Below are 15,022 nucleotides of genomic sequence, written 5' to 3' on the forward strand. Positions count from 1 at the left end.
ATATTTTTTTTGGATAGATTTTTTGTATTATTGAAAATTAATATTAAATTAATTACTATTTTTATATTATTATTAGGAATTTTATTGAGGAATTTAGTATATTTAAAAAATTTAATAGATTTGTATTTATATAGATTTTTTTTCAGGTCTATATGATTTTTGAATTATATATTTTTTTTAATTTATAAGCCATTTTTTAATTTTGGTAATAATATTTATGGAGTAGATAAAAGATGGGTAGAATTTTCTAGTAAAAAATTGGTTTTAAATTTAATTAAAGAAATTAGATTAATTTATTTGTTATTATAAAATTTTTATATTTATTTTAATTGTGATTTATTTATTAATAATAATTTTTATAATTATATAAAGTAAAATAAATTATATTATTATTAAATTGTATTAATATTTAAAATTATTTATATAGCTTATTTTAAAGTGTAATATTGAAGATATTAAGAAGATAAATTTAATTTATTTGTAAATATAATTAATATTTATTTATAAATAATAAATAAATAATATTATTTTTATAATGAAAATATAATGTTTTATTTAAACTATATAAATTAATCTTATTATTAAATAAATAATTAAATTATTATTATTATTATTATTATTAATTAGGTAATTATTATTAATTATATGAAATTTGAGATATTGATTTATTAATTAATTTAATAAATATTTACTGTTTTAAGAAATAAAATGAGTTTTTCATTTTTTATTGAATTGGAAGTTCAATTTTATTTATTTCATATTATTTCATATTATTTCATATTATTTCATATTATTTCATATTATTTCATATTATTTCATATTATTTCATATTATTTCATATTATTTCATATTATTTTATATTATTTTATATTATTTTATATTATTTTATATTATTTCATATTATTTCATATTATTTCATATTATTTTATATTATTTCATATTATTTCATATTATTTTTGTGTTTTATATTAATAGGAATATTTAATATATTCATTATAATTATTAACAATAATTAACCTTTTTTTTGGTTTCAATTAAGTTAAATTATATAGGTCTTTTAGATTATTAATGTAATAATCAATATTTAAGTCGAAATTAAGTGTAAAATTTACTTTAAAAGATTTTATTTTATATCTATGTGAGATTTATATAATATTTAATATAATTTTTAAATGCAATTTAAATGTTATTAATTAACTAAAATCCTAATATATATATGTGTGTGTGTGTGTATGTGTGTGTGTGTGTGTGTGTGTGTGTGCGTGCGTGCGCGTGTGTGTGTGTGTGTGTGTGACTAATTAATTATTTTCAATCTAAGGATTTTTCTATATATTCAATAATTAGACCAATAATAAGAATAATTAAAAATAAGGATGATGATATAAATATAATTTTATTTGTAAAAAAAAATATATAGATTAATGGGATCAATAAAGTAATTTCAATATCAAAAATTAAAAAAATTAAGCTAATTAAAAAAATTGGATTCTAAATGGTAGACGAGATTTAGAAATTGGGTCAAAGCCACATTCAAATGGGGATATTTTTTCTCGATTTATAATTATTTTCAATTAAATTGAAAAATTTAATAATAAAATTATTATAGGTAATATTATAAATATCAAAGATATAAGTAATATAGATAGAATTATTTATATTAACATTTTATAAGTTAATTTTTTTAATTGTAAATTAAATGTAATATTATATACTATGTAAATTTATAAAAATTATTAAAATTTTAATATAAAAATAATATTAGTATCTTCATCAGTAGATTGAAATATACAGAAATAATCAAATTACATCAACAAAATGTCAATATCATGCAGCTGCTTCAAATAAAAAATGATGATTTTTACTGAAATGTAATAAATTTGTTCGAAATAAACAAATTATTAAAAATAGTGTTCCAATAATAACATGTAATCCATGGAATCCTGTAGCGATGAAGAATGTGGATCCGTAAATTGAATCTGATATAGAAAATGGAGATTCATAATATTCAATTATTTGAATTGAGGTAAAATAAATCCCTAAAATAATTGTTAAAATTAGTCTTTTAATACACTCAGTAAAATTTTTATTTAACATAGAATGATGAGATCATGTGATAGTTATTCCTGAAGAAATTAAAATAATTGTGTGTAACGGTTCACCTTTCCCGTACGCCGCGAATCAAGGCTCGCCGGTGCCAAGATTCGGGAGAAGGGGGAAACTCCAACTTACTTTACCTTCGGGTACTCGGTTTAAACAAGTCTTTTTATTCAAGCTGTTATTGCGAAAGATATTTAACACTCAAAGCTATGCGCGAAGCAACATGCGGGAATGGTGCGCGTACAGAGTTTTGCGCGTGGCGCTCGGGAAGCGAGCGTGGCTCGAGCGGCCGGGTTCTGCGTTCGCGGTGTTCGCATGCAACTAAACTACGATTATTATTTGTGGTACAGTACAGATCTTAAACACTACGGGGTGTCGCGGGGCCCTCAATGTAATTTCAACTGCCTGACTGCCCTATCCTTAAAAGGACGGGGCGTCGGCGTTCTCGGCATTCTATCCTTAAAAGGACTGACGCTCCCGTAGTAGTTTGAGGGCCGTGGTCGAAGATAGAAACGGCGCGACACCGGCGGGAATCCTAAGGTCTAATTATCTCTCTAGTTAAAAGTCGTGGTGTGTACAATGCGGTCTTATAATACGAATGGGTCGCGGTATATATACAACCGGTGCTAGAATCTATCAGGGCGCGGAGGCCGGAGCGGTCTTACTGATTACGGTATAGGTACAACGGTATTACAATGTATCAGGTCGCGGTATATGTACAAAGCGGTACTGGAAGCTACTAGAACGCGGAGACCAAAGCGGTCTTACGATACAAACGGGTTACGGTATCTCTGCAAACGGTCTTACGGTATAACGCGGTGCGAACTTATCGACTAGTAGGATGCGCCGTCCCAGCAACCGGGAAGCCCGGCATAACCACGGGTAGCCCGTGACCTGGTTTAACGCGGGGTTGGATGCGCCGTCCCAGCAACCGGGAAGCCCGGCATAACCACGGGTAGCCCGTGACCTAGTTTAACGCGGGGTAGGATGCGCCGTCCCAGCAACCGGGAAGCCCGGCATAACCACGGGTAGCCCGTGACCTGGTGTAACGCTAGGTATCAGGGTGCGCCGTCCCAGCAACCGGGTAACCCGGTGTAACTACGGGTAGCCCGTAGCCTGGTGTAACGCGGTATAGGTTTCGGATCTGGAGTTGTACGAGGTAGGACTCTGGATCGGGAACTGGTAACGCTACGCTCGCCGGAGCGCCTTATATACCGGCTGCCAGCCTCCCACTCACGCGAGTCGGCGCGTGGTGGGAGCGCGTGGTGGGGCGGCTCCACGGTGGGGTCGCAACACGGGTGTGGAAGTTTAGGGGCGCCATAGGCGCCGAGCCTCAGAATTTGCGGGCGGCTGGTCGGCCCGCGAGGCTGGTAACGGTATCGTTACATGTGTTTATTAATGGGATATCAAATGGGTTAAAAGGTTGAATACCTTTTGGTGGCCATAATTGTCCGATTTCTATTGATGGGGATAAAGAGGAGTGAAAATAAGCTTAGAAAAAGGAGATAAAGAAGAAGATTTCAGAAATAATAAAAAGAATTATTCCTATTCGTAATATCTTAATAATTATTATAGTATGTAATCCTTGGAAAGTAGATTCTCGGATTACATCTCGTCATCATTGATATATACATAATAATGTACAGGGTATTGAGATATAAATTAAATAATTTATTTTATTAAATCATATAATTAAAGAAATTAGATTATTAAATAATCTAAAAGAAAGTATGATCGGTCATGGACTAATTGAAACTAGGTGAAAGGTATGATTTTGATGGATTTTTATCATAGTTATTTATATTATATTATATTAATAAAATTGGGTTAATTTATAATTTATACATTAAATTTCTCTTCTATATAATGTTGATAGGATTGAAAATATATAAGCTTGAATGATAGAAACTGAAATTTCTAAAATTAGGAGTATTAGTTGGGAAATTATTATTATTATTAAAATTAATTTATTGTTGATAATTTCTCCAGAAGATCCTAAAAGAGATAATAATAAATGACCCGCAATTATATTAGCGGTCAGGCGAATAGCTAGAGTTAGGGGTCGAATTATTAAACTAATTGATTCGATAATTACTATAAAAGGTATTAGTCTAAATCTGGGGTTCCTTGGGGGGTTAAATGAGCTAATATAATATTTAAATAATTATATATTCTATATATAATTATAGAAATTCATAAAGTTAGAGACAATGATAAACAGAAATTAAATTGTCTAGAAATTGTAAAAATATAAAGAAATAATCCCATTAGATTAGAAATAATAATGAAAATAATCTTAATAAAATAATTAAATTTGAATATGAATAATTAATTAAAATTTTAAATTCTTTAAATAAAAAAATTAATAGTAAATTTCATATTATAATGAATCGGGATGGAACTAATCAAAATTGGAAAGGAAGTATAAATAAAATAATTAGTATTCTTAGTCAATTTAAAGATAATGATATTCTAGTAGAGGGGTCAAAAATAGAAAATAAATTTATCATTTTCAAGTTCATTTGACATTTTTATTAATTATATTTAATGAATTAAAATTTATAGGGATATATATAAAATAAATTATTATTAAAGTAATAAATAAGATTCTTAAGGATAAGGATAAAATTAATGTTCATATTATTGGTATTATGTGAGGAATAAAAGAATATTTTATATAAAATATTTTTAAATTGACAATTTAATGTTGTTGAAAATTAAACTAATTCTTTCATTAAAAATAGATGTTAATCTATTATAATTGATTTAAAAAATCAAAACTTACAAATTCAGTCATTTAATGAATATAAAATTTTTTGATAATAAATTTTATAAATTATTATAAATTAAATGTATTAGTCAATTTTTGAAATAATTAAAATTAGTTGATTCAATTACAATTGGCATAAATCTATGATTTATACCACAAATTTCAGAGCATTGACCAAAAAATAATCCTGGTCGATTTATGATTAATAGAGATTGATTTAAACGTCCGGGGGTTGAATCTATTTTGATTCCTAATGATGGGATAGTTCATGAGTGAATTACATCTATAGAGGTTGTTAGTAAACGAATAGGGTAGTTAAAGGGAATAACGCAGCGATTATCAACTTCTAATAAATTGAATTCATTAAGTTTAAGTTCGTTAGTAGGAATTATAAACGAGTCAAATTTAATTTCTAAGAAATCAGAATATTCATATCTTCAGTATCACTGATGGCTAATAGCTTTAATAGTAATTTTTCTTGAATATATTTCATCTGTTAAATATAAAATTTTAATTGATGGTATAGCAATAAAAATTAAAATTAATATTGGAACGATAAGGTAAATGGCTATAACTTCGTCAGCGGATATAATTTCGTCAGGCCTTTTTAAAATTAAATAAATTAAGCAATCTCGCGCATATCGACTATATTTCCCGATTTGAAACGATTTGAATACTTTTCATCGTCTCAATACGGAAATTTTGAACCGAAAGACGCATAAAAAATAAGGATATATACGTTTATCCTAACGCGGAGTCGCCACAAGCGCCACTGAGTAGCGACAGTCACGCACAAGACCTAGCGACGAGCGGACGTGTCTTAAGATTTTAGATTTCGATTGGCAAGTAAATTCAGTTTTTTGTTCATGATTATACATAAATAAAGTTTGAATAAAATATAGAAAAAATTTTTATTCGAGCTTTTACATTATTTGTTTAAATAAAATGGATGACGAAATTATGTGTCCTTAAATTGCCTCGTGTCTCTTATTTCGTCACACTGATGAAATTAACTGAGAATGCTTACGGAGTGATTGTAAGTTTTTACATGTGTAAAAAATAATTTGATTTTTTACAATAATTTTTTTAAAGACCCTAATAGAGTTTACAATACCAAGATTAAATTTCGTCATAGAATTATCTTGCGTTTATTAAAGTAATCTTCAATTTTTGAAATGTCAATTCGGTATGACGAAATTAGATACATTGTGGTTTTTACTCGGGTGGATATAACTTCGTCAAATACATTTTATTAATAAAAGTCTAAGAAAAAAAAAACAAACGTCATTTCACTCCAGCGTTCACTTATTCTATCCTTGAATACTACCAACAATTATTGTTTGTCCTCCTTATTTATGTGGAAAAGAAATAATATTGAATGACGATATTATATCCAACATATAAATAATACTTGTCTCTTATTTCGTCACTCGGCAAAAATAGATACTGACAGTGTTAAATAGACTGGACTATTTCGCCATGCACTTTTCATTTTATTTAATATAACAAATAATTAAATTGTTTTTATTATAATAAATTTAATCAACTCAATTGCTACGTTTATTTTTCTATTTATGCCTGTATCTCATTTTTATAGTTTTGAAGATGGAGAAAGGGAAGAAGTCCCAAATCAAAAAGAAACCCAAACAAAACATTAATTATAATGACCAAACGATGAAACTAGCTTTACAACAAATTAGCGAAGGGATGTCCGTAAGCAGCGCTTCGAAAGCATTTGGCATTCCCAGAACTACGCTTCAAGATAAAAAATTTGGACGACATCAACGATCAGTCGGAGCTCCTACTATATTGAGACAAGATGAGGAAAAAGTTTTTATCAATTGGATAGTCGAACTGAGAAAGCAAGGATTTCCAGTAACAAAAGACCAATTCTTGTACAGTGTTTCCAAATACATGGCAGAGAATGGACGAATCAATTGTTTCAAGGATGGAATTCCAGGGCACCGATGGTATGAAGGTTTTTTAAATCGCCACAAAGAAATATCCAAAAGAGTACCTCAATATTTGTCGACGGCTAGAGCAAACATAAGTGAAGAAGAAGTTCGAAATTGGCATGCAAAAATCAAGAACTTTTTTGAAGAATATGGTGATCTGAAACAGATTTTAACTTGTTCCAATCGCATTTTCAATTGCGATGAGACAGCTTTTTACCTTTGTCCAAAAGATAAATTCATTCTCGCCAAAAAAGGATCTAAACAGATTTATATTGTAGTAGAATAATTAATGACGAAAAGGAATGCCTGACAGTTCTTATTGGAGCATCAGCTACTGGATGTTTAATGCCACCATTAACTCTGTTCCCATACAAACGCATGCCACAGAATATTGTTGCGAAAATGCCCAAAAATTGGGGAATACGGAGAACCGACTCAGGTTGGATGACATGCGAGACATTTTATGAATACATAACAAATATTTTTTATCCATATTTGCAATTAAATAACATCGAATTTCCTGTTGTCATGTTCCTTGATGGGCACTCATCTCATTTTTCTTTGCATCTAAGTACATTTTGCAGAGAAAAGGGCATTATTTTAATCGGCTTGATACCAAATGCAACGCATCTTCTGCAGCCTATGGATGTATCTTTGTTTCATCCCCTTAAAAACGAGTGGAAAAAAATAATTCGTGAATGGCGGATCAATAATAACGGTGAACGCCTGAAAAGGGAGGATTTTTCAGGTTTAGTTAACGAATGTTTGCAAAGAGCAGCTAAACCAGAAACGATACGCAATGGCTTCAGGATCTGTGGATTATACCCATTCGATGTGAATGCAGTGCCATTTGAAAAACTATTAAAAACTACAGCCGATGATTCAGAAAAAACAGAAAGTGAAGAATCAGAGCCAAGAAAAAAAATGAAGAAGATATTCGCTCAATTCTGTCGGTCATTGAAAGTACGATAGGAGTCGAAAGATTAAAAGAGTTCAAGAGATGTGAAAAAGATCAATGGAATGGCCAAACGAAAGATGAGGGTCTTTTTAATTTTTGGTTAGATATTAGAAAAAAAATACCTGACTCATCACTTCAAAATATGATTATTTCAGAAAATAATCAACAAGAGCATAACACAACACTCGAGGCAAATATAAATTTTTCCGCCCTTGAACTTGATGAGAATTTCGCTGCGAACGGTGTAATCGACTTGGACATAAATGCAGATGGTTCAGTTGTGATTTCAATACCAAAATCAAGCTGTGCAGATACTTCACAGATTTTCCGACAATTTGATAACTCACCGATCTCCAATCTAACAGAACAATGAGATGAAAATGCCAACAACCTCGAAAATTTTGATAAACAAACACCGATTACTCAGAAAAAAATATTTCCATCTCCGTTCAAAAATGCGATTTTTTTGGCCAGACACCCCAGTTTCAACAACCAAATCTGGAAAAGTTAGACGGAAGATAACTTCATCAGTAGCTATTGCTGATGAGTTTATGGCATATCAAATAAAACTCAAAAAGGAAAAGGATGAAAAACTATCTAAATCAAAATCGAAAGGTAAGGGTAAGAAAAATTCAAATAGAAATGAAGATAAAAATGCCAAAAATAGTATGACTAATGCGAATACTACAGAAATAATCAAAGGTGATTATGTAGTAATTCTCTATGAGGGTGAGAAATTCCCAGGCCTGGTACTCGATATTGAAGAAGGACCAAAGTTTAAAATAAAAACAATGGCAATGGGTGGTATGGGTATACAGAATAGATGGAAATGGCCTGATAAGGATGATATTCTAGTCTACGAAAGAGAAGAAATTGAAAAAAAATCTTGCCACCCATGCTCTTGAATAATAGAGGGATCTATTCCGTAAACATTGATTAATGATATTTAAATAACGGTGATAATAGATGTAAGAAAAAAATTAATGATACTTAAATAACGGTGATAATAGATATAAGAAAAAAATTAATGATACTTAAATAACATGTGATAATAGATGTAAGAAAAGAAATTCTGTTATTTGTGAGTAAGTATTTAAACAAGACTGATTAATAAAGAGTCATTATTTGTGATAAAATTAATCTTCTTTTATACACCCCATATTTAAACGCCCTAGTCCAATTGACGGAATTACGTACGAGTAGTGACGAAGTTGAAAACTACACAATATTCTATGACGAAATTACGTACACGGAGTGACGAAGTTAAAAACGATACCGTTTTTTTTGACGAAATTAGGTACAAAATAGAGGTTCGAAAAAACTACTTTTTTGTTATAATTATCAATAGTTTATACATTTGATACATTTTCTAAAGTTTGATAGATTCGTTTTACCCGTTAAATAATTCCCTCCATAGGAAAAACAACCTAAATATAATATTTTGAGATCATAATGCATGTACACCGTTAGCATGACGAAATTATAGCCATTTACCTTAGTTCAGATTAATTCAATTATATTTCCTTGAAGTAAGAATCGATTGGTAAATTTATTAAATATTAAAATTAGTAGAATAAGAAGAATTAATAAAGTAATAAAGATTAAAATTATTATGGTAAAATCATGGAATAAAATTATTATATCGTATGTGGGGGAATTAGAATTTTGTAAAGTTAAAAGTCATGTATTAATTTTTAATAAAAGAATAAAACTTTATTTATGGAATTTAAATCCATTGCACTTAATCTGCCATATTAAAAATTTTATAAATTTAATTAGATAGATGGAATTTCAGCGTATCTATGATTTATTGGTGGGTATGAATTTAATCATTCTAATGAAGAATTTAAGAAGAATAAATTTATAATTATTCGTTTAGATGATAATGATTCTCAAATAATAAATATTAGAAAAATTAATCTAATAATAGAAATAAAGGATCCTATTGATGATAAAATATTTCAAGAAAGATAATTATCTGGATATTCTGAGTAGCGTCGAGGTATTCCTCTTAAATCTAAAAAATGTTGAGGAAAAAAAGTTAAATTTACACCAATAAATATAGAAATAAATTGAATATTTAGTATAAAATTATTTAAGGATAAACCAGTTATTAAAGGGAATCAGTGGATGAAACTTGCTATGATTGCGAATACGGCTCCTATTGAAAGAACATAATGGAAATGTGCGACTACGTAGTATGTGTCATGAAGAACAATATCAATTGATGAATTAGAAAGTATTACCCCAGTTAGTCCTCCTAAATAAAAAAATAAATCCGATAGTTCATCAAAGTGATGGATTATTATTTATTTTTGTTCCATGCAAGGTTGTAATTCATCTAAAAATTTTAATGCCGGTAGGGATAGCAATAATTATGGTTGCTGAAGTAAAATAAGCTCGTGTAGATACACGAGCTTATCGCACGAGACGTAGATACGTCTAGTCCAATTGTAAATATATGGTGTGCTCAAACAACAAAGCCTAGGAATCCAATAGCTATAAGGGCATAAATTATACCTAGTGTTCCAAAAGTTTCTTTTTTCCCTCTTTCATTTATAATAATGTGAGAAATTAATCCGAATCCAGGAAGAATTAAGATATAAACTTCAGGATGACCAAAGAATCAAAATAAGTGTTGATAAAGAATAGGGTCTCCCCCTCCTGAAGGATCAAAAAATGAAGTATTAATGTTTCGATCTGTTAATAATATAGTGATTGCTCCTGCTAGGACAGGTAAAGATAATAGAAGTAAAATTGCGGTGATTAAAATTGATCATACTAATAGGGGAATTTTATCAATAGAAATGTTTTTATGATGCATATTAATAATTGTTGAAATAAAATTAATTGCTCCTATAATTGAAGATATACCAGCAATATGTAGGGAGAAAATAGTTAAATCTACAGAAGGGCCATTATAAAAAATATTGGATGCTAGAGGGGGATAAATTGTTCATCCTGTTCCTGTACCTTCATTAATAAAATTTCTTAAAAGTAAAAGAGTTAAAGATGGGGGTAATAATCAAAATCTTATATTATTTATACGAGGATAGGCTATATCTGGAGACCCAAGTAGGTAGAGACATTTATTCCAGGGAATCACTTTAGCTTCTCATCTAAGAAGCGACACGTCTGGCCTCCGCGCTGAACAATCGGATGGAAAGCCCTTTCTTTCAGTTCCGTAAATTTTCTTATTACGTGGAATCGCGTATATGTACAGAGTTTACGGAGCGAATGTGAAATAGAAGATCACTATTAATCGCTATTATCACTCGCGAGCGTCGCGATATTTAAAGTTCGACACGTGATACTTTTCGACATTTCCCGATACGCGTGTAATCGTTGTAAGAAAAAAAAAAAATATATATATATAGACCGATTTGGGATACTTTCTCCCGGCATCGCTTTACATTTCAATCGTGCGATATTACTTTTAACGGAGCACTTGCAACGTACTTAGCGCGTAGCGTAAAGATCCTTCGATACTTTTTTTTCGACGTCTCTCCATTTCTGTCCGATGCTTTCTCTTTCTCGGCACTGTCGAAACTCGCGTACACGCGATTGCTATTTTGACGATCGACGGAATCGCCATTTTGATATTCGGGATGCTCGCATAACCCCTACGCGACCTTCAAAATACGCGTCTCGAAGAATGTGAATAATTCACGAGCCAATGGCCGGGATCCCGGGATGTTCGTCGAAGGAGACGTTCGAGGTAGCTAATGGCGATTCGCGCGACGATCGAATAAAGATCGCTATCTTGACGAGACAATTAATCTCGATATAAGAGCGACGATCTCCCGTCCCGATACACGGCCGAAAATGAACTACGTACTTCACGACGCTCGCAACGACATAAAGCTCGCTTCCCATCCCCCCTCCTTCTCCCGCCGATTCCGAGAATCGTCCGGCGAGCCTTCGCGTTTCGTTTCCAGGAATCGCGTATTTCGCGATATGCGTATCCGTGAAAAAAGCTGTCTTTCTATATATTGTCTATATTCTCGTGTCTCGAACTGAAATCCCAGATATAAACGCACAATGTTTTAATCTCTTTTCCCTCTGCTACAGGAAGCGAGCGTGGACATGTTGAATAAAGTATCGGAAAAAATTAACGATATTAATGAATAAAGTAATTGAATGAGGTAAATGTTTCTTTTTTTCTAATATAATAGTAATTAATATAAATACTCTTATATCAATCGATGACGAATATAAATAGTTACAAATATTAAAAATATCAAAAGTAAAATATTACTAGCGATTCTTTCGCGATTCGGGCTAAAAATCACTAATCTTCTCTTCCGCATTCCTTCGAATACGCGAATGTGTACGCGAAAATAAACACGCTACGAAAGTGTATTAAATTGTATGAAATTACATAAATTTGCGCGCGCAAACGTAATCAAACGTGTTTTACGCCATTTATCCCCATGTAAGTAAAGTATTTTCACAAAATTTTGAAACAAATCGGAATCGAACATGGACGAAATAGCAAATACAATACGTATACGATAAGTACGTAACTAATTGGTGAATTAAATTTGAATTAAAATCAACTATGACCGTGTTCTAAAATTCACCGCTGGTACTGGAAATCTCTAGTTCATATTATGCATGTTACAGATTTTCAGTACTAGCGATGAATTTCGGAACACAGCCTACGTACTGCGCGACGCTCGCGACGATCTGAAGCTCGTTCTCTATCTCATTCTTTTGCCGCCAATTCCGGGAATCGTCCGGCGAGCCTTCGCGCTTCGTTTCCAGGAAGTGTGTGTCGCGATGCCCGTATCCGTGAAAAAAGCTGTCTTTGTATATATTGTCTATATCCTCGTGTCTCGAACTGAAATCCCAGATATAAACGCACAATGTTTTAATCTCTTTTCCCTCTGCTACCGGAAGCGAGCGTGGACATGTTGAATAAAGTATCGGAAATTAACGATATTAATGGCGTAATTAAATAAGATAAACGTTTATCTTTCTCTAATGTGATAATAATTAGTGACAACTTGTCAATCAAATGAAGCATAATTAGTCACGAATATCAAAAAAATATCAAAAATGAAATATTATTACTAATGATTTCTTCGCGGTGCTCCAAAAATCACTAACATTTTTTTCCGCATTTCTTCGAATACGCGTATGTGTATGCAAAAATAAACACGCTTCGAAAGTGTAATATTAAATCATATAAATTGGCGCGTGCAAACGTAATCAAGCATGAATTATGCGATTTATCCGTGTGAGTAAAGACGTAAAGAATCTTCATATTCAATTTTGAAACAGATAGAAATCGGCATCGACGAAACAACAGATATACATATATGCAACAGATACGTAAATTGGTGAGTAAATTATGCCATAATTTTTGTTTTAGTCTCTATAATTAAATGCGCTTGAGACAATCTAAAAGCATAAACTCGAAATTTTCTCTCAAAGTTTTGTAACCGGAATATGTCGAAAAATTAACTATGGTCGTGTTCTAAAATTCATCACCAGTACTGGAAATCTCCAGGTCATATTATGCATGTTACAGATTTTCAGTACTAGCGATGAATTTCGGAACACAGCCTACGTACTGCGCGACGCTCGCGACGATCTGAAGCTCGTTCTCTATCTCATTCTTTTGCCGCCAATTCCGGGAATCGTCCGGCGAGCCTTCGCGCTTCGTTTCCAGGAAGTGTGTGTCGCGATGCCCGTATCCGTGAAAAAAGCTGTCTTTCTGTCTTTCTTTTAATAATTCTTGTTTCCAACAAACTTTTGGCACACCCATGGGCTCACCATTGTCACCTATCATTGCCGATATGGTCCTACAAGGCCTGGAGAACAGGGCAGTTGCGACCTTCCCATTTGTCCTCCCATTTCACTTTCGCTGTGTTGACGATATCGTGTTAGCGGTTCCCTGCTCTGAAATGAATTTCGTATTAAATACTTTCAACTCTTTCCACCCGAGATTGCAATTCACAATGGAGGAGGGTGTTGACAACCGTTTAAATTTTTTAGATATCACTATTATTATAAAGGATAGTCTCATTGAGTTCGACTGGTATCACAAGCCTACGTTCTCGGGGAAGTACCTCAATTTCGGGTCGCAACACCCTCTGTCAGAAGAAGGGTACAATCATCGAGTTAACGGACAGAGCTTTTTCGCTTTCCCATCCGAGATCTCAACAAAAAAACTTAGAGCTACTGATCAATATCCTTCTTAATAACGGATATCCACTCCCTCTCATATTCCAGGTAGTGAGAGAACGTTTGCATTTTCTCATATCAAAAACATCGAGTAATAACAACAATTCCTCGCTCAATATGGATACTAATAACAAAGAAAAAACATCTTATTTTAATATCCTTTACATTCCTTTAATCTCTGAATTGTTTAAAAAAGCCACAAAAAATTTAGGCACAAAAATATCATATACCGGAATAAACAAACTCAGCAAATTTATTTAGGTGCATAAAGATGCATTACCAAAAGAACTACATAACAACGTAGTTTACAAAATCTCATGTTTAGACTGCGATGCGTCTTATGTAGGTCAAACTGGCAGACTTTTAAAAACAAGAATTTGTGAACATAAGAGGCATATTAATAGAAATACCACACAGCACTCAGTGATTACTGATCACAGGTTATCTAATCATGAATTTGATTGGGATAATGTTGAGATCTTGGATGAGGAGCCGATTTTGATTAGACGATTGTTATCAGAGATGATACATATAAAAAAGCAGTCAAATAGTTTAAATTTACAGAGCGACACAGACAACCTTGATCAAGCTTATTTACCGATATTGGAGAATCTGTTGGAATGTTAGACTATTTTTGTTATTAATTCTAATTTTTATCTTGAACATAGTTGTCGACAGTTAGTCGTGTTTTAACAATTGACATGTACGGTTATTTTGTCTCGTTTTGTGCTTTCGCGTCCTCATGGTGAGTGCCTCCTTCATTTAAAGGTTAATTTTTACATAACAACGGTAATAATTTTCCCAGATCAAATGCATCTTTGTTGCATCTCTTCTAATGATTGGAACCGTTAGGAAGCTTCACTTGAGGATGTGGAGCGCATAATGGACGTAAGGTTAAATTCCGAATTTGACGACTCTTGACCTTTTCTTTTTTATATGTGACGTACGTCTTTTATCCGGATTGCTTATATTGTTTTTATCCACTTTCTTTTAATAATTGTCACATCGTTTATCATTGTTAATTTTCAGTCATGGACAACTTTTGACATT

General features: G+C 31.9%; 1 protein-coding gene and 1 pseudogene across 1 annotated transcript; one reads left to right on the forward strand and one right to left on the reverse strand.

Moving 5' to 3' along the window:
- Nucleotides 1-4,956: 4,956 nt before the first annotated feature.
- LOC138944072 (cytochrome c oxidase subunit 2-like) lies at nt 4,957-13,577 on the reverse strand (annotated as a pseudogene).
- LOC138944071 (uncharacterized) lies at nt 6,542-8,153 on the forward strand. The gene is given in 3 exon segments (XM_070314940.1): nt 6,542-7,105; nt 7,108-7,720; nt 7,756-8,153. Coding segments are annotated over 3 exon segments (1,575 nt in total).
- Nucleotides 13,578-15,022: the final 1,445 nt, after the last annotated feature.

This window comes from Polyergus mexicanus, unplaced genomic scaffold (genome assembly GCF_030449975.1).
Source record: "Polyergus mexicanus isolate NDT 795.1 unplaced genomic scaffold, iyPolMexi1.0 SCAF_83, whole genome shotgun sequence".
In the NCBI taxonomy this organism is placed as follows: domain Eukaryota; kingdom Metazoa; phylum Arthropoda; class Insecta; order Hymenoptera; family Formicidae; genus Polyergus; species Polyergus mexicanus.